At 34.5% G+C, this 23,345-nt stretch overlaps 1 protein-coding gene across 10 annotated transcripts in view; it reads left to right on the top strand.

Annotated features, from left to right (window-relative positions):
* Positions 1-23,345, top strand: part of DYNC2H1 (dynein cytoplasmic 2 heavy chain 1) — a 165,880-nt gene that overhangs the window by 17,690 nt on the left and 124,845 nt on the right. For all 10 annotated transcript variants that reach the window (XR_007168797.2, XR_007168798.2, XR_010828405.1 and 7 more), the window contains exons 20-43: positions 897-1,024; positions 4,524-4,673; positions 5,408-5,613; positions 6,388-6,543; positions 6,633-6,747; positions 7,092-7,262; positions 7,482-7,864; positions 8,609-8,741; positions 8,830-8,947; positions 9,117-9,229; positions 9,317-9,436; positions 10,415-10,565; positions 11,287-11,489; positions 12,003-12,185; positions 12,368-12,550; positions 12,712-12,935; positions 13,765-13,880; positions 16,812-17,011; positions 17,670-17,934; positions 18,284-18,491; positions 18,875-19,004; positions 20,416-20,571; positions 21,624-21,883; positions 22,562-22,808. Coding sequence is in view for 5 of the 10 variants with exons in the window: in XM_048078168.2 (XP_047934125.2) it covers positions 897-1,024; positions 4,524-4,673; positions 5,408-5,613; positions 6,388-6,543; positions 6,633-6,747; positions 7,092-7,262; positions 7,482-7,864; positions 8,609-8,741; positions 8,830-8,947; positions 9,117-9,229; positions 9,317-9,436; positions 10,415-10,565; positions 11,287-11,489; positions 12,003-12,185; positions 12,368-12,550; positions 12,712-12,935; positions 13,765-13,880; positions 16,812-17,011; positions 17,670-17,934; positions 18,284-18,491; positions 18,875-19,004; positions 20,416-20,571; positions 21,624-21,883; positions 22,562-22,808 (4,319 nt within the window). In the remaining 5 variants the exon portion in view is untranslated. The remainder of the gene's footprint in view (positions 1-896; positions 1,025-4,523; positions 4,674-5,407; positions 5,614-6,387; positions 6,544-6,632; positions 6,748-7,091; positions 7,263-7,481; positions 7,865-8,608; positions 8,742-8,829; positions 8,948-9,116; positions 9,230-9,316; positions 9,437-10,414; positions 10,566-11,286; positions 11,490-12,002; positions 12,186-12,367; positions 12,551-12,711; positions 12,936-13,764; positions 13,881-16,811; positions 17,012-17,669; positions 17,935-18,283; positions 18,492-18,874; positions 19,005-20,415; positions 20,572-21,623; positions 21,884-22,561; positions 22,809-23,345) is intronic.

Here is a 23,345-nt window from a genome sequence, read left to right as displayed (position 1 = left end):
GTTTCTTTTATGTGGAGAATAATTTCTTAGTTGTTTGAAGTTAATTGAAGGAAGCATCACAAAATGTTGCATTCAAAAATAGCATTTGATTTTTCTTTTAAAAATTTAAATACTTCACCAGGAGTCTTAAATAACCTAGGCTTATTCCATAGAATTCCTTGTCAGTTAGATTGTCAAAATGCAGAGTATTGAAGAGTGCAAAATATTTCCCCATTTTTTTGTGTTCTGGGTACAGATGATGAGCAATACCAGTGTTTTATGCTTAAAATGTAACAATCAGCGCAGGAAATGTAGAACAGGGGTCATGCAAAGAGTGAATTAGTTCCATAGCCTGAAAGTTGAATTGTTTCCTGGAAGATGCATTATTTCCTGCAATTGTATATTTCCTTGCTAGGTGCTGTGCCTTTACTGTTAGGAAAATGCGATATTATAGCTCAGTCAGGCTTTTGTTTGTGAATCTTTTCACTGTTTAATGCAAGGTGCTTTATTTAGTTAGTTTCTTTTGAAACAAAACAAAACTCCCAAATAAAAAAAAAAAAACAAACAATTTTTATGTGTTTTTCTCTTTTTGCCATTAAAATACATACAGATTTTGAAAGTGTACAAATAAATGCACTAGGTCTGAATGTTTAATTCTCAGAAGAGACTGATACTTACATTATAAATCATACTCTGAAAGTAGTGGATTAAATTTAAAAATCTATGTGTAAGCACAAACATGCAGTCTTTGTTGAAGGAGCATGTAATATTGAGGTCAGCAATTTTAAAAATTAAAACCTTGTGTGCAGTATCATAAATTATGATAGTGTTGTATCACAGTACATTTGTCTGACCGATATTTATTACTACAAGTATTTTTTCCATAATAACTTCATGTTCCGCCTTTCTTTATATAGCTCACCTACATGATGTTTCTTCATTTCTTACTGATGCCATGGAAACACTAGTGGTTAGGCCCCAGACTGTAGAAGAAATATCAGAAGACAACTTAAAATATTTAAAGCTACATGAACAAAAAGGAGGGGTAAGATACTATTTTATCATATCCAATACAAAAACTACCAAAAAATGTAATTGCTTTCCGGTCTGGAAACCTATGTTTAATGTAACTAGTTTAGAACATACAGTAGCATTATAGGGTCAGGGCAGTTGTCCATATAGCACAGTATTTTGTCTGGGGCAGAAGAATAAGGTAACTATGTAGGGAAAAAATACAAAACCAGGACAGTGTATTTGATGCATTCCCAGACTTCTAGCCCTTAACCAGAACGGTTTAGAGCTTTATGTGGTTCCTCTCTGTATAGTAACACTCATGATTTCTCTTCCACAGACTTGCGTAGTCTCCTCTTGATAGCAAACACACCCTTCACATCCAAAATATCCCCTGAAAAAGTGTAGGTTGGTCACCCAAATACACGACACCTCCTTTTATTATTTTTTTTTCACCTGCCATCTGTTAACTTCATACTATTCATGTCCTATATTAGAAAAGATAAGGAGCAATCATTCCGTAATCTTACTTTTCATGACATACAATTATATTGTTCTTTGTTGGATTCTGTATTAGCCATCTGTTATCTAGATGGAAGAATTTTAGTTTGTCTCATCTTATACATAAGCATATCCATTGCTTTGATCATCCTTGTTACAGTTTGGTATGCCTTTCCCAGTTTTGCAACAATATTTTTGTGTGGCACCAGAAGAGTTTTGCACAGCTGGTAAGATGCAGACAACCATAGATTTGTATAATGATATAACAACATTATATCTTTTATTCTCTTTTTGTTCATTACTGACTCCTAAAATTTGATTTACTTCCTACTGATCAGAGTAAGCTGGTGTTTTTTTAAAACTGCCTGTAATAGCCCCAAGATATCAATCCTGCATAGTCGTTAGCTCAGAACACAACTTGTCTATGTGAAATTAGGATTACTTTTTCATATAAGTATCACATCATGACATTGTCACTGCTACTGTCAGTCACTGTTTCTTCTAAGATCATTTTCCCGTTCTTACGTGAACTGGTTTAATGCCTTGAATAACACAGTTGTCATCAATAAACATTATTGTTTTACTAATGTGTCTTTTTACAACTCGCTTATAAACACTTTGAGCAGTCCAATACTGGGCAATCTCTTTCAATCACAGGAACTACCCATTTCCTCCCATCTCTGCTTTCTATCTTTTACCTAACCAGTTACCTGTGGGTGGACCTTTCCTCTTATGTTGAGGTTACTGTGTTTCCTTAAATGCCTTTGGAGAGGGATTGTGTTACCAGATTTTCGGAAACCCAACTGAAATATATGATTTTAATCTCCTTTATCCATACCCTTACTGATGCCTTTAAAAAACTCTTGTAGAATTCCACAGTTTTGTAGAACCGAAGCCGCATTTACTCTTCCCAACTGGACAGTGTGTGTCCATAATAGGATTCAGTTCTAAATTAATGCATCTTGAATGTAGGTGTCTCTGTGCATGTGGCCATAGTGCGTGCACTATTAATGCACATAGTGGAACCCTGGTTTAGTTGTCCACAGGTACAGTTTTAGAGTTACTTGAGATGCATATTCAATATCCATGCTAGACTGGCAGACATAACAGAGGAGCACTTGGGGGCTGTACCTTTCTATAGTTAGAGCTGGAGGCCATGCAAGTGTTCTTGGGTATCTCAAATGGCCCTGAACGTGTATATGAGAAACTGAATCAAGTCCCTAGCAAATGCAGTCAATCCATTTCTAGAGAGCAATCCATTTCACCTTAAAATAGACACCTTGTGGTTGATTTATTGATTTATTAGCACCATTACTGATTTATTAGCATAAATTGATTTATTGATTTATTAGCACCAATCGATTTATTAGCACCAATTGATTTATTGATTTATTAGCACCAATTTTGATTTTAATTGATTTATTAGCACCATTAAAAGCAGTTGTTCAGATGTAGGTGCCTACTGTTTTGAGTATGTCCTAGCATATCTGACAGTTCCATACCTGGCTGGTAGATATGACACAGGACATATGGAATACCCATAACTTTTTGGGCAGCGGCTTTAAAGCCGATGGAATAGAGTAGGGAATCTCAGGTAGTGCTGCCAACCTCTGTCATTAAATGAGGCAGTCTTGATTTCAATGATCTTCGTTAACAATAATGAGATTTTCATGCCTACTTAACAAGTCCATATACTGACATCTAATTTTAGCCCGATCTTTATCTTGGGTGCAGTTTGACCTTTTGGATGTTACTTAACTCAGTAAAGTCTGCGTTAGGTTGAGTGTAAGTATTTTGATTTTATAGCAGATCTCAGGGAGAACTGTTGGATATTGAAGAGAATTGATTTTCTGTAATTTATAAAACAGTATTGACCCTTAGCATTAGGGCCTGTTGTCACCACTTATTTTTTAAAGGAAAGCAGTCATAACAGGACATTTTGGAAAATATATAAAAATCTATGCATTCATTTAATTTTCTTCCAACTTTTAAAAGTTTAATTTTTGTTCTTTAAATTTGGTTGGCTCTTATGTGGAAAAAGAATTGATTTTTTATTTTCTACTATCAGAGAAAAAAGATCTCAATTTTTTTTTATGAAGATAGTATCTGTTTCAAAGTGTCTCCTTCTATCTTTTTGTTCTTCCATATTGTTGTAGGTTAACCGTGGTAGGCAGCTAAACAACACACAGCCCACTCACTGCTTGTTTACTTTCCCCCTGACCCACTGTGATGAGGGAAGAGGAAGGGAGGAGTAAAAGCAAGAAAACACGTGGATTGAAATCAAAACAGTTAATAAAGGAAAAGTGGAAGCAGAAAGAAAGAAGTGATGCAAAGGCAATCACTCACCACCTCTCTTGGGTAGAGCAGTGCCCAACCAGTTCCCATACAAAAGATAACTAACCTCCCTAACTCCCCAGCTGCCCTCTTATTCCTGAGCAGGATGTTATATGGTATGGAATGTCATCTGTTTAGTTTGCGTCATCTGCCTGCTTCTGTACCTTCTCAACCTCTTGTACATCCCAAATACATTCACTGGGGAGACAGAAAATGCCTTGATGCTGTTCAAACACTGTTCAGCAATAGATGAAACATTAGCGTGTTAGGTGCATTGTTTTGCTCACAAACCTAAAACATAGCACCATACAGCTGCTGTGGCAAAAATTAACTCCTTCTCAGCCAGACCCAGTACATGTATATATTTACTGAATTTTTGTTGCTCTGATACTGTTCTTGAATCTGGTTGATTGGATATCTGCAAAAAATAAACAGTGTTTATCTGTTTCATGGTAAGCATTTGCTTCTGTGTATCACATGATCACGTCACATCAAGATGTTCTTTAAATACATTAGATACTATTTTCCTAGTGCTTTACTGTTATTATATAAACAGTATTAAAAATCAGCTGCATTTAGACAAATAATCTGGGCGTACACAATTGATGATTCTTATGTTTTTATTCACTGTCTGGATAAGCAGCATTTATTGATTTTTTATGTGTACACATATGTATTTTTAATCCATTTGAATTTAGATTTTTCTCCTGTTTCAAGAAGCTGAAGATAAAAACAAACTTTTGCGAACTGTGGCTGGTGCAGGTTTGGACACTATCAGTAACCTGAGAGCTACATGGGATAAATTTGAATTAATGATGGAAAGCCACCAGCTTATGATAACAGAGCAGGTAAAAATGAAAGTTTAGTATTTTATGTAAAAATGCTGAACTTAAGAGTGAATAAGTCTGGAGAAATACTTTTTCTTGAATTATATAAAATCCATAAATATTCTCAGTTCAGTGTTTACACCAACGTTAATGACTTGAGTGTCAGCCTTTATGGGAAGAATACTTAGACTGTTTAAACAATAGCTACGTGAAATTTCTATAGAACCGATGCGGAATGAATGTTACTCTGTCCTTCTGTCACAAAGAGCCACCTAAATACAGAGATGGCTTAGTGAATGCAATGGGTAGCTGAAGAAAACAGAATAACAGTTAAAAAATAACATTTATTATTTTATCATGCTTTTAGTACTGATGTTTGGTGGGGTTTTTTTGTTCGTTTGTTGTTTTTTTCCCCCACAATTTGGCTAAACTATGTGCAACCCTGTAAGTGCCAGTCCATTGGCATACCACTGAACTCATTTGTTGTATTACTGAAGATACCAACATGTGATAGAAATACAGCAATTTTTCTGTGTCCAGGCTAAATAGACAGTATAGGCCAAATAAATAGTTCTTAAATACCAGCATAAAAAGTTAGTACCCCTTTTTTGAAACAAAACCAGAAGAATAAAACTGAATTCTTTCTTAGGGTATTACATAAGAAGTTGAAACAATGCAGTTACTTTGATTTTGATTGGATACTTAATGTAGTTCAGACCCATTGAAGGAATTCCATTTTAACACTTGCTTTACAGATTGAAATTATGAAGGGAAATGTGATGTCACATATTAATACATATCTCCAAGATCTGGAAAAATTTAAAGCTCGTTGGGATCAGCTAAAGCCAAGTGATGATGTCATTGAAACAGGTGATCACGATATGCTTGAGAAAAGTGCTCAGATCATAAAGGAAAAAAAGAAAGAATTTGATGAACTTGAAACCACGAAGGAAAAACTCATGTATGTTTATTTCTCTGTGTATGCTACTTATTAACATGTGGATCTTTTGCAGTAATTGTATCTCAGAAAATATTAACTAAATTTTATCACAACAAATGATATAGGTAATTGCATTTTCTTCTTATTACATGTTTTTTGTTCATTTTTTTTCAAGGTTCTTTTTATTCATTATATAACAGAAATTTCTTGAACTGAAGTTTTTTTTTGAAATGAAAAGTTGAAGAAGTGTCTTAGGCTTCCAAGTAAAGGAATGTGTAAAGTAAAGGCTTGATTCTGACTTTTGAACTTCTCACCAAGAGGTTTGCCATATTGGCCCAAGAAAGGGGAGTTATTGCTTCAGTCCTCTTACAACTTAAGTGGGCTAGAGCTCACCTCTCTCATTTCTTGAGCAAGTGTCTTAACCACTAGTCTGTTGTGCAAAAGGAGAGATTTTTTTTTCCTCTGAGTGCCTACTTTTCAGTAAGTTCATCATTGGATATCCTGAGTGGACAAAGTTTTCTATTTCAATTCTTAGCTTGGCATTTAAATATGTAGAAAATAAAATTAGCATGTTCTTTCTTCCTAAAAGGAAGAAACAATCCATTCAAACTTATTTTTTAACCTTTTTTGGGGGGACACAAAATAATTCATTTCATAAATAAAGAAATGAAAGTTTATGGAAAATAATTGTGAATATGGAAAAGATTGCTGTATAAGAAGGTTATGCCTATTATTACTTTATAAAAATGTATAATGGAATAACATAGTGTATGTTACAATGATGTTTTTATTCAGTGAAGAATGCCATCATTTTGAATTGGAAGAGCCTGACTTCTCATTGTCAAAAGTTGTATGTCAGGATATTAAGAGTTGTGCAGGAGTCTGGGCTTTGTATGAAGAGTTTTATCAAGGTTTGCAGGAGAAAGCCAAAGAAGACTGGATTACTTTTAGGTATGATTTTGTTACTTTATTTTTCATGGACACTTATGTGTGGTTATAATACTATGTTATGACCATTTCTGTATTTAATTTTAATGCAGGAGTAAAACATACCTTTTTGAAGAATTTTTGTTTAACTGGAATGAAAAAATTAGGAAGATGGAAGAACATACTGTAATGACAGTAAAGTTGCAAAAAGAAGTGGACAAATATAAGGTAAAATGCTAACTATAAAAAAGTATCTAAAATTGAAAGTGTTCTGGTATTACTGGGTAGCATACTTCATCATGTTGCTCATTAAAAGCTTTAAACTAAAACAGGTTTGGATTAGATAAGAAAGAAGTAATTTAAAGTTCTTTAGTACAAGGATTACAATTTACATGAGCACACACTTTACAATGAGTTTTCCTGAGCAAATTCATAAAAATTAAACCTAGGAATTGGAAGGGGAAAAAAAGTGCTTTAGTTGAAGAATGGTTACAGAGTGAGAAGAAAATTAACAATTAATTTATTAATTTGCATAAGCACAAGATAGATTCACATATGAATTTTTTCCATAGATGATAATTCCAATCCTAAAATACATCAGAGGAGAACATCTTTCTCCAGACCATTGGCTGGATCTCTTTCGCCTTTTGGGTCTTCCGCGAGGCACTGCGCTTGAGGGGTTGCTGTTTGGAGATCTGCTTAAAGTGACTGATGCCATTATAGAAAAAGCAATGGAACTTAAGGTAGGAATAATGACATGTAAAGGCACTGTATTTTTATTTTATGTTTTATCTAGTATTCTTTTGTAAATGCAACAGCATCTTTCCATAGAATATCTTGTTCTGTATGCATAATTATATTTTTCTCTTATTGTAGAAATAGAATTTATCTTTTATTTTTGAATGACAAGTTTATTGCAAGCTCTGTAGTTTCAAATTAAATGTATTTGTGCTTATAAATAGGATTTGAATTGTCGGGCCCAAGGAGAAGTTACAATCAGAGAAGCATTACGTGAACTTGAACTCTGGGGAGTTGGAGCTGTCTTTACATTAACAGATTATGAAGATAGCCAAGGCAAGACTATCAGGCTTATTAAAGACTGGAAAGACATAGTCAACCAAGTTGGAGATCATCGCTGTCTTTTACAGTCCCTCAAGGATTCTCCATATTACAAAGGTTTTGAAGATAAAGTGTCCATCTGGGAGAAAAAAATGGCTGATTTGGATGAGTTTTTGCAGAATTTAAACCTAATTCAGAGGAAATGGGTGTATTTAGAACCTATATTCGGTCGTGGAGCCCTGCCCAAAGAACAGGCTCGTTTTAGCAGAGTTGATGAAGACTTTAGGTTAGTGATATACAATGAAGCTTATTTTCTATAGTATCTTTTGCAATATGTAGGCTACAGTGTTCTTCATGGTGAAAATATAAGGAACATCTGTAATATATATGGCGAAGAAATTCAGGAGGTATAGATGCATGGCTGTGTGTAAGTCTGAACAGAATGGGTAAGACATAGATTTTGTTTAGTGGAATATATGTTTCACATATAACGGAATTGCATGAAACATCAGTGATCTTGAACAAGGCATGCAAACACAAGATTAGTCTTGTGAAATGAAGCGGAATTGTTTTTCAAGAATCATTTCTTGCTGAAGAGAAATGCTTTGCTATGAAAGTACAAAGATGGGCGAAAAAGGTCAAACAGAAGGCTTATTTGTTCCAAACAAGTTGTGGAGATAAGTAGGGAAGAGATTTCAGCAATGTAGAAAGATATGTACCATTACCTGTTCTGATTTGAGTTAAAATGACTTCATAAAGGGAGATAAAAGTCAAAAATTTAATTTTCTTGGTTTTGGATGGAGATATTTTAACAAAAAACAGTTATTAAATTACATTGATGTAAATTCTGAACTGTTTCATCATAGATACTGAAAACTGAAAGTTATATGTCAGATATTTATACAGTTTACCTTTGCCTTAATTTTTATTAAATAATTGTGTGCATATGCCATTCGGATTAAAACTGAATGTAAAACTGGTAGTTTTATGAGTTAATCTTTCTCTTTTTTTCTTTTTTTTTTCTGTCAAGATCTGTTATGTCAGATATCAAAAGGGATAATAGAATAATATCACTGAATGCCCGGACAGGATTAAGAAATACCTTAATCACCCTGCTTGACCAGCTTCAGAGGTGTCAGAGATCTTTGAATGAGTTTTTGGAGGTACAGCTGACATTAGTTAAGTTTTCTGTAAAGAAAGTAAGTTTGAATTTAGATCAACAACAACAAAAAATCTTTTGTTTTTATACAGGAAAAGCGCTCAGCATTTCCAAGATTCTATTTTATTGGAGATGATGATTTATTAGAAATTTTAGGACAATCCACGAATCCTTCGGTTATCCAGTCTCATCTCAAGAAACTTTTTGCTGGTAATGCAATTACTCTTCATTTGTGAAATGCACTTACTTAGAAATAAATTTCTTCAAAACTAAATAATCTCTTGCAGATTTTTTTCTCCCTTTCTGCTACGAGACCTTAAGGATTTAATGTTTAAGACCTTAATGATCTATGACTTCATTGCCATTTTCTAATTAATAGGCATTAATAGTGTGAGCTTTGATGAAGAATTTAAATACATAGTTGCCATGAAGTCAGTAGAAGGAGAAACTGTGCCACTTAGAAATAAAGTTCTTCTGTCAAGTGATGTGGAGGTAAGAAAATTTGATCCAGGTATATTTCAAGGAATCTTTGAGAAGTTAATTTGCTATGTAACTAGAGCTTTTTTATCTTTTTTTCAGGTGTGGCTAAATGGTTTGGCTTTGGAGATGAAGGAGACCCTAAAAAAAATGTTACTTGACTGTGTTGATGCTGGAAAAAAATCACAACGTTCAATTGATCCATCGCTCTTCCCTTCCCAGGTAGTAGATGATCAAATAGCACCATTGTGTAGTCTTAGATATAACAAAAAAGTTATTTTTGAAGGCTTATAAGGAAGTATACATATGGATTTGGAGGAAAACTCAAAACAAATCCCAAATTCTATTTATTCATATGGAGAAATTCTTTAAAATGTTCTTTCTTATAATTCTTCTGCAAACATTTGAAATTCTGAAGTCTTTTACATGGCACCTGATTTAACATCCAATTTATTAAATTTGATGTAAATCTTGATCATAGTTAGTAGCTCCACATCTAACAGTTACTACTACGATGTTGTAATGTTAAAAAGAAACCACTTTCTGAGTGTGATTATAGTGTGATTTCTAAACATTACCCCTATAAACAAAAGCAGTCATGAAAATGGACTTGTTTTATGCAATTTGGACCAGCAGCACATGTAACTTAGTTACTGTTACAAACCTTCTGACTGATATAATTGGTGGAATTTTGTGATACAGTTCTTTCCAGTTCCAAGTTTGACTGAATCTTTATATCTCTCACAGTGTTTTTCCAGTGAACTTAAAGTATTTGAAACATAAGTGGTGTGTAGAAACCAGAAGACAAAATATTGTGTTAGCTGGTCAGTAATACAGAAAGTCAAAGGTGCTCCTGAGCCTGTGGCCTCAGTGTGCCTAAAAAGTGTTAGTTTCTGTATTACATGTCAGTTACGGGGAATCAATGCTTTTGACAATTTTGGTGCTATGTGTTGTAGAACAGCTAAGGAACGTGCTGTATTAGATTACATTGCAAGGTTTTGCTAAATTTTGTCAGGTTTTTAAAGGTGGCTGTATTTGTTCGTAAGAACATAGCAAATGTATCACTTCATTTAAAAATGTGGTAAAATACTTCAAACATTGATAATATTTTCATAATAAGCAATAATAAATGAGTTGAAAAACTTTTTTCCTTTTTGTCTTCTGTATTATAAAATATAATTTGAACTTTTTCTTCCAAAGATTCTTTCCTTGGCAGAACAAATTCAGTTCACTGAAGATGTTGAAAGTGCTATCAAAGACCACAATCTTCAACAATTAGAATTAGAACTCATGGCTAAACTGGAACATTATACTAGCGTTGATACTAGTATGGAAGATAGTAGCAATACAGGTACAAAAATGATCTCTAATATATAATACCTGACAATGGCTTTATAGTTCATTAGCATTTGGCATTCTGTTTATTTAAACAGGAAATTACAAGCTACCCACCTATTTTTGCCAAGATTAATGTATTTAATATTTCAGTGAACAACAGATTTTCATTTAGATGAAAAACTATCTTGGAGCTTTTTCATATTTGCTAACATAGGTAATTTATATAATAAAAATGAATATAATTATATATATAATAGCTAAATATAAAAATTAATATAGCTGTATATATAGAGAACGCTCCCTCTCGAGATCCTTCCTGCACTCCCACTCTTCTGAGGTAAAAGCTCCAGATGCATCAGTTTTCGGAGCTTCAGCATATCACTTAACAGATTGTCCTCTTTAGTAACCAGTGAGGCACATAGCTGAAAACACTTCTGGAATAAACTGCTTTCTGGAAAAGCCTCTATCTCTGTTGAGCTTAAAGGCAGACAAAAATCATGTGGATTAGGATAGTCACCAGTCTATCAAGTGAAGTCATACGATGATTCTCTTCCTCTGTCAGGATCTCATTTTTTGCTGATTAATAATCTTTCTGTGTATAATTAAAACAAGATCTGAATAAAATCAGTTGATAATAGAAAGCAGCCCAAAGCACTTGAGAATGGCTAATGTATCTTCCTTAGTATTCTGTTATGATTTTTTTTTCCTTTTTTTTTTTTTGTGGTTGTTTGCAGAATCAGGGATCCTTGAGCTCAAGCTTAAAGCTTTGATTCTTGATATTATTCATAACATTGATTTGGTGAAGCAGCTAAATCAAGCTCAGGTTCACAGTGCTGAAGACTGGGCTTGGAAAAAACAGCTGAGATTTTATATGAAAGACCAAAAATGTTACGTACAGATGGTAGATGCTGAACTCCAATATACTTATGAATATCAGGTGTGGTATTCTTAATTTTTGTTTGGTGGCTTTTAAATATGTATCAAACACTTTCTCATTTCACACGTGCTGCTAGTTGCCTTCCAACTGTTGCCATATTTGTTTCAACTTTATTGTGTCCATAGCGTCCATTTTTAGCTCTTGATATTGATGGGGTAAATGCAATGGTTGTATGGAAAGCATTTCCAATACAGTATCATGTAAATACTTTCTAATATGCTTGCTACTTTGATTAAAGTGCAGATACATATATACATTTGATTTGACCCCTTTTTCATTCCCTTTTAAATACATTTTCTGTAATTATATATAAAAAAAAAAAAGCTTTGACATTTTAGATAAAGTCAGGAGAACTTCATAATTGTGAACAAATGCAGATACTTAGAGATAATCTTGGCAATTGTGTTATCTGTTTACCTGTTTTCAAATTATTTTTTTATGAATGTAATTAATGAAATTACATCTTAACTAAGTTCTGTGCACCAATCCATATAATTTGTTTTGTTTCTGCAGGGTAATTCCCCCAAACTTGTTTATACACCTTTGACAGATAAATGTTACCTAACTCTTACTCAGGCCATGAAGATGGGCCTTGGAGGCAACCCTTATGGTCCAGCTGGAACTGGAAAAACAGAATCAGTAAAGGCCTTGGGTGGACTTCTTGGAAGACAAGTATTAGTCTTTAATTGTGATGAGGTGAATATAGTCCTGTATAATTTAGTAAATGGATAGCTATTCACGTACTTCATAGAACAATATTACATTCTAAAAATAATGATTTGTCAGGTTTCTTTTGACATTTTTTTAATAGTTGGGAGAACAGTCTTCTACTACTTTTTTGTTATTTGAATTTTAATAGTATTCTTTTTAATTTTAAGGGCATTGATGTGAAGTCAATGGGGCGCATATTTGTGGGTTTAGTGAAGTGTGGAGCCTGGGGCTGTTTTGATGAATTCAATAGACTTGAAGAAGCTGTACTATCTGCAGTATCTATGCAGATTCAGACAATTCAACATGCCTTGAAGAAACATAGTCCTTCATGTGAATTGCTTGGCAAAAAGGTACATCAAAACTTACTTATTGTTTTCTTACAAAAATAGTCTTTAAGGAACTGGGTCTCTACTAACTTAAAGATGGCTACCATAACTAAACACAGTATATCCAGCATTTCTCAATGCTTTCTTGTGACAATATACTATTACATTTGCACGTCTAATGCCAGGTTGAAATGGATCATAATTCTGGAATTTTTATCACTATGAATCCTGCTGGAAAAGGTTATGGAGGAAGACAAAAACTGCCTGATAACCTCAAACAACTTTTTAGGCCAGTAGCTATGACTCATCCAGACAACGAACTCATTGCAGAAGTGATTTTGTATTCAGAGGGCTTTAAGGATGCCAAAACACTTGGTAGAAAATTAGTGGCTATTTTTAATCTAGCAAGGTAAGCATATTTTTTTTTTTCTTAATATGTTTGTAGTTCTGTTCCCTACTGCTTTTATTTTTGCATTGATCGTTATGGTTATTTTCCTGCAATGCTGTTTCTTCTCTGTCTAGTATATGCCAAATCATGACTGTAGGGATACAATCTACACATAATTTCTGTTAATTTTCTGTAATATTTTATGACTTGGCTATTGTGGAAAGCTGTGTGTCAGAAACAAAGCTAGCCATAAAAGTGCAGGTTTGGAGTCATCTGAACTTTTACTTTCAATACAGCCCTTAAATCTGAATGGTGTTCCGTCCAAATCTCTGTAGCTACTACTTTTAAAGACTTTTAGAATAAAAATATTGCCATTTATTGGGAGTTCAGGTATGAAAATAACATTTTTAAAAGCATTTTAAATATCATTAAAATCTCAATGCATTAAAAATCTCAAGGTGGCAAAGTACTGCTTCCCTATTGCCCTCATTAAGGATGAATATAAGCATATGACTGCATGATTAAGTGTTGTGTATTTTGATTCTTGAAGTAATTGAAATGCAAGTGACTATTTGGTTATAAGTATTCACATTAGAGAGAACAAATTTATAAACTACTAGAGATTTTAGTTAATGCTGCTAGAGATAATAATACATTAGCTGCTAAATATGCTCTCTCTGAAGATTTTAGGGTAATATTACAGATATTGCATTACAGATAGTGCTACAGATATTCATTTATTTTTCTTCCGCCCAAAACTATCTTGTGAGCATAGTCATTGGCCAAAAAAAAAAAATATTCCAGTGCTGTTGCCTAATGATTGTTACAACATTGCTGTTTTTAAATTTAGGGAGCTTCTGACACCACAGCAGCACTATGATTGGGGTTTACGAGCACTGAAGACTGTTCTGAGAGGCTGTGGCAGTCTTCTTCGTCAGCTGAAGAAAAGTGAAGTAAAGCAAGAAAGTAAGATTGACCATGTCAAACTTTTGATTATTTGGGGTATTGTACAGATACCACTGTCTGTATCTTTCTTGATCACTGAAGTTTTGAGAAGCCATGGCTTGGATCTAGAAACTATTTAGCAAAGAAGAAAAAACACCTGTGAAAGTCCTTCTTTGTCAGGAGATTACAAAAGACTGATGTCATATTCTAGATTGAGCTTTTATGTGAAAAGGATATAGAGATTTTTTTTTTTTCTGGGATGATCCTAAATGATTCTCAGAAACTGTTATTTTCACTTTGCTTAGGTCAGGAGTGTTGATCCTCTGATGCTGTCATTATTCATCAATCATCGGACCATTCTGATTTTATTTGAGGTTTGCTGTAATTGTCACATGGCAAAAAATAAGGATCATATTACTTGGATGCAGATTGGTAGACAGTAGTAGATACAAGGACAGATAGAAATAGTAGAAAGTACTGGATTATTGGATTGGATATTTTTTAGATAATTTTTATTTTTTATTGTTGTTTGGGTGTTAATTGTGTGGTAATTAAGAATGGAAGGTGGATGAGCATTTTATGTCTTTAGGACAACAACTACTGCTTCTTGTTCACCTAAACAGCGTATGTTTCACAGAATCATCTAGGTTGGAAGAGACCTCCAAGATCACCTAGTCCAACCTCTGACCTAACACTAACAAGTCCTCCACTAAACCATATCACTAAGCTCTACATCTAAACATCTTTTAAAGACCTCCAGGGATGGTGACTCAACCACTTCCCTGGGCAGCCAATTCCAATGCCTAACAACCCTTTCAGTAAAGAAGTTCTTCCTAATATCCAACCTAAACCTCCCCTGGCACAACTTTAGCCCATTCCCCCTCGTCCTGTCACCAGGCACGTGGGAGAATAGACCAACCCCCACCTCGCTACAGCCTCCTTTAAGGTACCTGCAGAAAGCAATAAGGTCACCCCTGAGCCTCCTCTTCTCCAGGCTGGACAATCCCAGCTCCCTCAGCCGCTCCTCATAAGACTCGTTCTCCAGACCCCTCACCAGCTTCGTTGCCATTCTCTGGTCACGCTCGAGCACCTTGATGTCCTTCTTGTAGTGAGGGGTCCAAAACTGAACACAGTACTCGAGGTGCGGCCTCACCAGAGCTGAGTACATGGAGACAATCACTTCCCTAGCCTTGCTGGCCACACTGTTTCTTATACAAGCCAGGATGCTGTTGGCCTTCTTGGCCACCTGAGCACACTGCTGGCTCATATTCAGCCGACTATCAACCAATACTCCCAGGTCCTTCTCTGCCTGACAGCTTTCCAGCCACTCATCTCCCAGCCTGTAGCTCTGCTTGGGGTTGTTGCGCCCCAGGTGCAGGACCCGGCACTTGGCCTTGTTGAACCTCATACAGTTGGCCTCAGCCCATCGGTCCAGCCTATCGAGATCCTCCTGCAGAGCCTTCCTTCCCTCGAGCAGATCGACACACGCACCTAACTTGGTGTCGTCTGCAAGCTTACTGAGGATGTTTGTCCAGACTATACTCGTAGTTTTTTAGAGACAGCTTTGGTTTACAAATCTTGCCATAACAAATGGTCTGACAGTGAGTGGTAAACAATTTGTAATTGACTTCAGTTTGGATCTGCTAAAGGATTACCAATGATGTGTTTTAGGATACATTTCTATCAATGTTCCTTGCTATGACTTTTTTTTTTAGCTTCATGTTTAGAAATATGGAATTTCCTGAAATCTGTTTAGTTTAAATTATAATTTTCAGTAATCCCCATGAGAGGCAAATTGGATAGGTCTTGTTTATGATATAGACCCAGAAATTTTTCGTTTAATTTCATGTCTTTGCTTCAGAAACTTAGAGTATTTCTGTCAAATGGAGTTTCCTGTTTCTTTGTTTACTTCTATTGTTCAGCCAGAATCATTTGACATGTCAGAATCTTGGCCATGCCCTTAAGCATTGCTTAAATTTTGTACTGCTTGCTTTGCTGTCTAAAACAAGTTCCTTAATGTCGAGATTTTTTCTCTTTATCACGGTATTTAGAAAATTTGCCTATAGAAATATTTGCAATTAAAATGTTGTCCAGAATGAAGAAGCTTGAACTTTATCCAAATCCTGGAAGGGTATACTAGTTCTCAGACTCTGGAACATTTCGGGGAAAGACACAGAGGAAAGGGAGATTAAGGAACAGACACTTTCTGCCCCTTGGGTTGAATTTAGGTTATAGTGCATTCTTTTTTAGGGCAATCATGCTTTCAGAAGGAGGGCAGAAACAAAGGATGACTTTCACCTGTATTTCCTAATCCCACTCTCTACAAAGAGAGATTTTACGTGAGAAAGTAATTTCATTAGAAAAGCAAAAAACAGAGGTCAGAGCCCTGTGCCTTTCCCATTATGAAATCGTTATTTTTCTGGCAGAATGAAGCTTTTCTTGTGGCTGTTCTTCTAGTCCCAAAACATTTACATGTCAGTGATACTTCAGATTTGAGAGGAGTTGTGGAGAGTGTTCGGTTCTGGAGTATTTGTAGTTAATTAGGATGCACTTGAGAGATGTGACTTCAAACTGCCTCTGGTAGAGGAAGATCTAAAATCCAGGTCCTTCATTTCTTACATGAATCCTTTAACAAGTAGGCTATTGTGCACTGCTGTTCTTAGTGCTGCTTTAATTATTATGCTGTTATGTAATATCTAGGCAGTATCATAAGCATCTCCTGTCTGCATAGAATGCACTTGTCAGCATATGATACTTAGGATGCTTACAGTGAGGCACTCGCTCATTTAACTTCCAGGTAGGGTGTTAAAAGACTGGACTGTAGTCTCCACTGTGATTCTACCTTCAGTGTTTTAGCAGTGTGGGTTCAAGCACTGATACATTGCAAGCAAAAAAAAAAAAAAAAAGCAAACAAACAAAAAAATAATCTGGCTTCTTTCTTTTTATTTCCAGTTAATGAAAGTCACATGGTGGTTCAAGCTTTGCGGCTTAATACCATGTCAAAGCTTACGTTTGCAGACTGTGCACGATTTGATGCACTGGTTAAAGATGTCTTCCCTGGCATTGACTTCAAAGATGTGGAGTATGTCAAGTTAACTACAGCTTTGAAACAAGTCTTTGAAGAAGCACACCTGGAAATTATAAACACTCAGGTAAACATCAACCACAACAGCAAAACAAAACTAGTTATTCAGAGTTAGGACTAATGAATATTACATTTGTTTCACTTCCTTCTACTTTTGAATGAAATCTTTTATTAAAAAAAAAGAAAAGAATAACTGAAAGTTAGATTGTTTTTATCTGTATAAATCAGATCTGTATGGCCGAAGCATGGGAGATCAGTTGTGTAACTGAATGAAAAACAGTGCAAGAAAGCTTAAAGATGTGAACATGTGATACACAGTTTTGTTCAAGTCACGTAGGAATTCCTATGAATGTTTTGGACAATGAAAGAATTAAATATGTGAACACTTGTTTTTATCGATCATTTCTTTATCTCAGCTATATTTATTTATTTATTTATTTAGAGCTAGCTAAAATTTTGTGAAAGTTTTTTTTTTTTCAGGAAAAAATAGTATCCAAAGAGGGCTGATATTTTCATATTAGTAATTCAGTGAAATGCTTCTAATGTGCAAAGTAAGTTTCTTGCTGCTCTTTAGTATCAGAATTTGAACTACTCCTATGAATACCTATTATTTTGAAATTATAGAAACAAAGTGACTGCAAAATATATTGGAAAAAACATGAAAAAAGTACAGGATTGCTTTAGTTATACTACTTTACATAACCTTTATTTCTTTTATTATCTAGATCAAGAAGGCTTTGGAATTATATGAACAACTATGTCAAAGAATGGGTGTAGTTATTGTAGGTCCAAGTGGTGCAGGTAAATCGACACTTTGGCGGATGTTGCAGACAGCACTTGGTAAAACCGGCAAAGTAGTGAAACAGTATACTATGAATCCGAAAGCTATGCCTCGTCATCAGTTGCTAGGCCATATCGATGTGGATACCAGGGAGTGGTCTGATGGTGTGCTAACAAATAGTGCTCGACAAGTGGTACGAGAACCACGAGGTATGTTTATGAGAGAGTATATGGATCATTGTGCTTAATTTACTGAATTGTTTGTTTATTTTCAATTACATTTTTACAATACATTATTAATAATTTGTGGATATTGTAAATTAAGTAAAACTCTTGGTGATTGTCGTACTGGAGAATAGACACTGGTATGCACTTTCTAGCTTTTATGACAAGAAAGCAAAATTAGACATCAGAAGGTAATGTGAAGAATATCTTTAAAGAGCCTATATATTAAAGTTATAATGAAGGAAGAGTAAGAAATAGTTTTAAAGTAGCCAGGGGCAGTATTCCCTAAGTATTTTTCTTGGGTTTGATATTTTATTTTTGTGTCTGGAAATAGATACTACTTCATGGATAATTTGTGATGGTGATATTGATCCTGAATGGATTGAATCCTTGAATTCTGTTTTGGATGACAACAAATTGTTGACTATGCCTAGTGGGGAAAGAATTCAGTTTGGCTCAAATGTCAACTTTATATTTGAGACTCATGATCTTAGCTGTGCTTCTCCTGCTACAATATCTCGAATGGGAATGATCTTTCTGAGGTAGGTCACAGGGTATTGCATACTCTTAAAGTAGGTAAGTATTCTTAACTTTTCTAGAAGGATATTCTAAACTGTATGGAGTGATTGAATTACTTCAGTACACTTAAAAAGCAAATCACTGAGAGAATTTGCTTTAGGTTGCACATCCCTTTTAAGCTGTGCTATTAAAACCTTTCTGGCTAATCATACTTGTTGAATGAGAAATGCTGGATTGATTGTGTGTGACCCTTGGAGATCCAAAATAATTGGTTGAAAGTTCTTACGTTACAGTCTTTCCCTGAACTTTTCCTGGAATGTTTTTGTTCCATTTGAACCCATCTATGTGAAGATGTGGAAATCTTATGTTTGTTTGAATCTTGTTTTTTTTTTTTGCTTTGATTTAGTGACGAAGATATAGATCTTAATTCTCTCATAAAGTCTTGGCTAAGAAGTCAGCCTGAAGAATACAGATACAATCTTGAAAACTGGATTGGGGACTATTTTGAAAAGGCTTTAAACTGGGTTGTGAAGCAGGTTGGTAACTGAAGACTTGATAATTTTTCAGCTTCTGTTAAAGTGATACATTTATCTAGTTTAATACTGACAAGATCATTCATATTCTTTAAGTTAAAAAAAAAAAAAACAATGCTTTTTTGCTGGCTATTTTCTTAATAAGATTAGTACTGGAACCATTCTAGTCCCTGTGAGTTTATAAAACCTGCTTGCCTTATGTAAATTTTTGAAACATTTAATAAATTTTAACTGGTTAAATTCATGTATTCCTGTGAAACTAAATATCTATCTTCAAATTTCTACAATGGACATTTATTTGTATGTTTTCAAAGATTTGAAAGATATGAATGTCTAAGCTAAAAATGAAAAAATGTTTTTAAAACAAGTTTTTCTAAACTTGTCTGCAACAAATAACAACAACAAAAACCCTAAAAGTTAAAACATTGCATAGCATAGACCAGATCTTATAAGGGGTTAGGGAACAATATAAAGCTAGACACCTAAAAAGATTGATAGAGGGATATCTGAAAAAGTAGTCTGATTGTTCAGAATGCTAAATTTTCACAGCTCCCAATAGCCTGTCCTGGATTAAAGTATATAACTTTAGTTCTTTAAAATTCTACTCAAAACTTTCACTGAAAGAGGTTTTAATAGGCAAAAGGTAATTCTCAATTACAGTGTAAAAAAGGATTTTCCTGAAGGGTATATTTAATTTGATTTTGTCCAAAACCTTGTACATTATCTGGATTCTGTGATGCTAGGACATGCACCAGGATAATTGTTCTGCATGTTCTATATTTTTTCTAAAGAGTCTAGATCCTTCCTTGCCTCACCTTCTTATGAAGGAGTTGTATTTGTATTGATCAAATGTTGTATGTTGCATGCAATATTATTTAGGAGAAATCCCCACTGTTGTGGCCAATAAACTGGTATCTGGGACACCTGCATTATGTCGTCTTAGGGAACATAGATGGTCCTGTTGTTTTTAAAATACTACTTTCCCTCTATGTTCTTTCACCCATGGATGTTTTTCTACTTTAAAAGTATCTTCATCTGGATACCAAGGAAAGACATCATATTAATCTTGAGGCTGCAAATCCTTTGGTGCTAAATAGCAAAATCCATAAAAAATGTATTCGTGAGAGAGATTTTCAGTATACAGTTATATTGGTTTCTTATGGAGTCTCAAAATCCATAAGAAAAATTCTGATTAGTATATTACATCAATACATAATTAAATATGGAATTAAATACAGGATTAATACTTGCAAATCAATGTTTAAAATAATTTCACATCAGGTGAATTTTCTAGAACAGCGGGGTTGGGATAATTTCTGGAGGGGTCATTGGGCAATGAGGAGTAGTTTGATAGCAATACATCACATTTATTATTAGGAGTATGCTTAAATCTGCTACAACTTGCTATTTACAGAATGACTTTGTGGTAGAAACAAGTTTAGTTGGAACTGTGATGAATGGACTCTCTCATCTTCGTGGGTGTACTGATCGTGGACAGTTTATCATTAACTTGTTACGGGGTCTTGGTGGCAATCTCAACATGAGGTCACGGCAAGAATTTGCAAAAGAGGTAATAATCTTTTTCAGCAAGTTTATCAAAAAATTCTCAGAACATTTAAAAGGAATAGCGATTTTCTGTCTTCTGACAATGAAAATTTGTAGTAATAGAATATCTGTGCTCTAATTTCTTTGCAGTCTGTGTTGTTTACAGGGAAGTAGCTCAGAAATAAAGAAATGTTTTGTATGTCCCTGCTAGGTGTACCCAGCCCAGACAGCCATCCTTTGGTGTAGCACCAAGTCATACAGAATAGTCTCTGTCCGTACTGTCTTATGCAAGAACCATCTAGAGTCCACATTGTGTGTTTACTGCATCTCTAACACTTTTTTTGTTGTTGTTTTGTTTTGTTTTGTTCAGGATATTTGAAATAATAACATGGGGACTTTGCACCTCACCAGGGATGTGCTCTTACAGCATTATTGTGAGGTTATATATTGTATGCACTTGGGTATGGTTCTGTCTTTGTATACTTGAGGGCACTAGTGCTGGAAAACTATGTCATACTGGTACATAATGCTGACATAAGGCTGTCTCTGGAGAGAGTTATATCCACAACCACACTTGGATTTTGTGTTGGAAAGAACAAAATACTTCTTTCCAAAAGACAGCCTGTAACTTACATGCAGGGCAGATGGTTAAGGATGGACTCAGCTTCTGGAATTAGCTGTTCATGCATGGCAATGAATTATCTTGTTTTTCGTCTTATTATTATGAATGTTGCTTAATAATAATAACAAAAAGTTTATATAAAGGTTTGCTAAATACACTTTATTTTATATTCTTTGATTTCAATGAGTTGATGATTCTTTATATTTCCAAAAAAAGAAATATGTGGAAGAGAATATGTTACTGTTTCATTAAGGTTTTCATTGTAAAACATGCATAATATGATTGAATTCAATTTCAAAAATAGCCTTAAAATTATAAAATGGATTACTGAAATGCTTGTTTTTATAAAATTATTATTCAAACATTCTTTATATGAATTTCAAATTGTTGCTCTTGTCATTTGGAATATGGAATTAACAGAAACCTTATTTTACTTTATTTTATTTTATTTTAAGATCTTCACTTGGGCACAAGAATCTCCACCAAATCCAAGGAAGCCCCTGGACACATATTATGACACCGACACTGGACAACTAATGCTATATCAGCTGAAGAAAAATGAAAATTTAACAGCTGACCATTTCAGTAATCTTCAAACACTTCCTGTCATCCAAACCCCTGACATGCAGAGGGGGTTAGATTACTTTAGACCCTGGCTAGACTTGAACAATAAGGAGCCATTTCTTCTTGTGGGTCCTGAAGGATGTGGAAAGGGGTAAAAAAAAAAAAAAAAAAAATTGCTATTTTAAGCAAAATATACTTCTAGCTGTTTGAAAAAGTTTGTAATATGTTGTATTAATGGTTTTATCATGTGAACTTCTAATTTTTAGTTGCAGGATATAATTTATTTATCATTTATATATTAATGAAATGAAACTTTCTATCGTGGCAAATCGATAAATTCAGGGAAAGCTCAAGCTGCCACTATGTAGCTAAGACATCTGCATGAGGCTTTTAGATGTGAAACAGGACCTTTTGAAAAACCTGTACTATTATGGGGCAACAGCTGAAAGGCACATGAGATACCTGGTCTCATCTCAAGAGGTCTTCCTAGGTGCCTGTGTGCAGGCAACTGAATTAAACTCATTCTGTTGCCTATTTTAGGTTCCTTATTTAGCTGGGTTGGATCAATATATACAAGGTATTTAGACTAGCTATTTATTCTGTGTAGCTGTATACTCTGCTTTAATTTAATTTTCTCGAATGGAAAATGATACCATTTAAAAGGCAAGAATATGTAATTCAGCAAACCTCACGCAGCACCTCTTATATTAATATAGTATGCAGTATATTCATTTTAATTCAAAAGCTGTAGCATATTTTGGATAGCCAGTATTTTAATGCATTTATGTATTATTTATGCTTACATGTATGTACATATTTGCTATTTTAGGATGCTGCTTCGTTATGCATTTTCTCAACTCCGATCCACTCAGATTGCTACCATTCACTGCAGTGCACAAACTACCTCTCAACATCTTATACAAAAACTCAGTCAAACTTGCATTGTAATCAGTACAAACACTGGTCGAGTATTCAGACCAAAGGACTGTGAGAGGCTTGTTTTGTATTTAAAGGATATCAATCTGCCCAAACCTGATAAATGGGGAACAATCACTCTCGTGGCTTTTCTGCAGCAGGTAAACACTTTGGTCTTTGTTATTTATTAAGAGACTTAAGTATACTGTAAATAGTTTAGTGTAGGTACCTACATTGATTATTTTCAGAGTTAGCATCCTGCATCTGTATTGACATCATTTTTGTTTGTACATGGATAGAATATGTAGATATCAGCTGGAAATAAAATAACATTTATGTTGGGCTTATGCGTAAGCAATAAAGACAGTGCTTGCCTCAGTGAGTTATAATGTAAGCAATGCTCAACAATGTAAATTTATTATGTGACATAATACTTCCGTCAGAATAGAGTGGAAGTTAAAATGAAACATTTAAAAACACTTTTATCTGGATTTTTATATCTTTTCCTGCTTATCACATTCCCTTTCTTTTTCTCCACGTTTCTTTGAATGCCTAGTGTGGAATAACCTGTGTGTGTCATCCATTTCCTTTCTGGATTTGTTTCTCTTTAGTATACTTTTAGACATAAAAGCTTCCAATACTGAAGATCTGGCCAGAGTAAGATTTCACTTAGAGCCTTCTTATCGCTGATGAACTTT

The sequence above is a fragment of the Anser cygnoides genome, chromosome 1, assembly GCF_040182565.1.
Source record: "Anser cygnoides isolate HZ-2024a breed goose chromosome 1, Taihu_goose_T2T_genome, whole genome shotgun sequence".
Lineage (NCBI taxonomy): Eukaryota > Metazoa > Chordata > Aves > Anseriformes > Anatidae > Anser > Anser cygnoides.
This window is presented reverse-complemented; position numbering and strand designations above follow the sequence as displayed.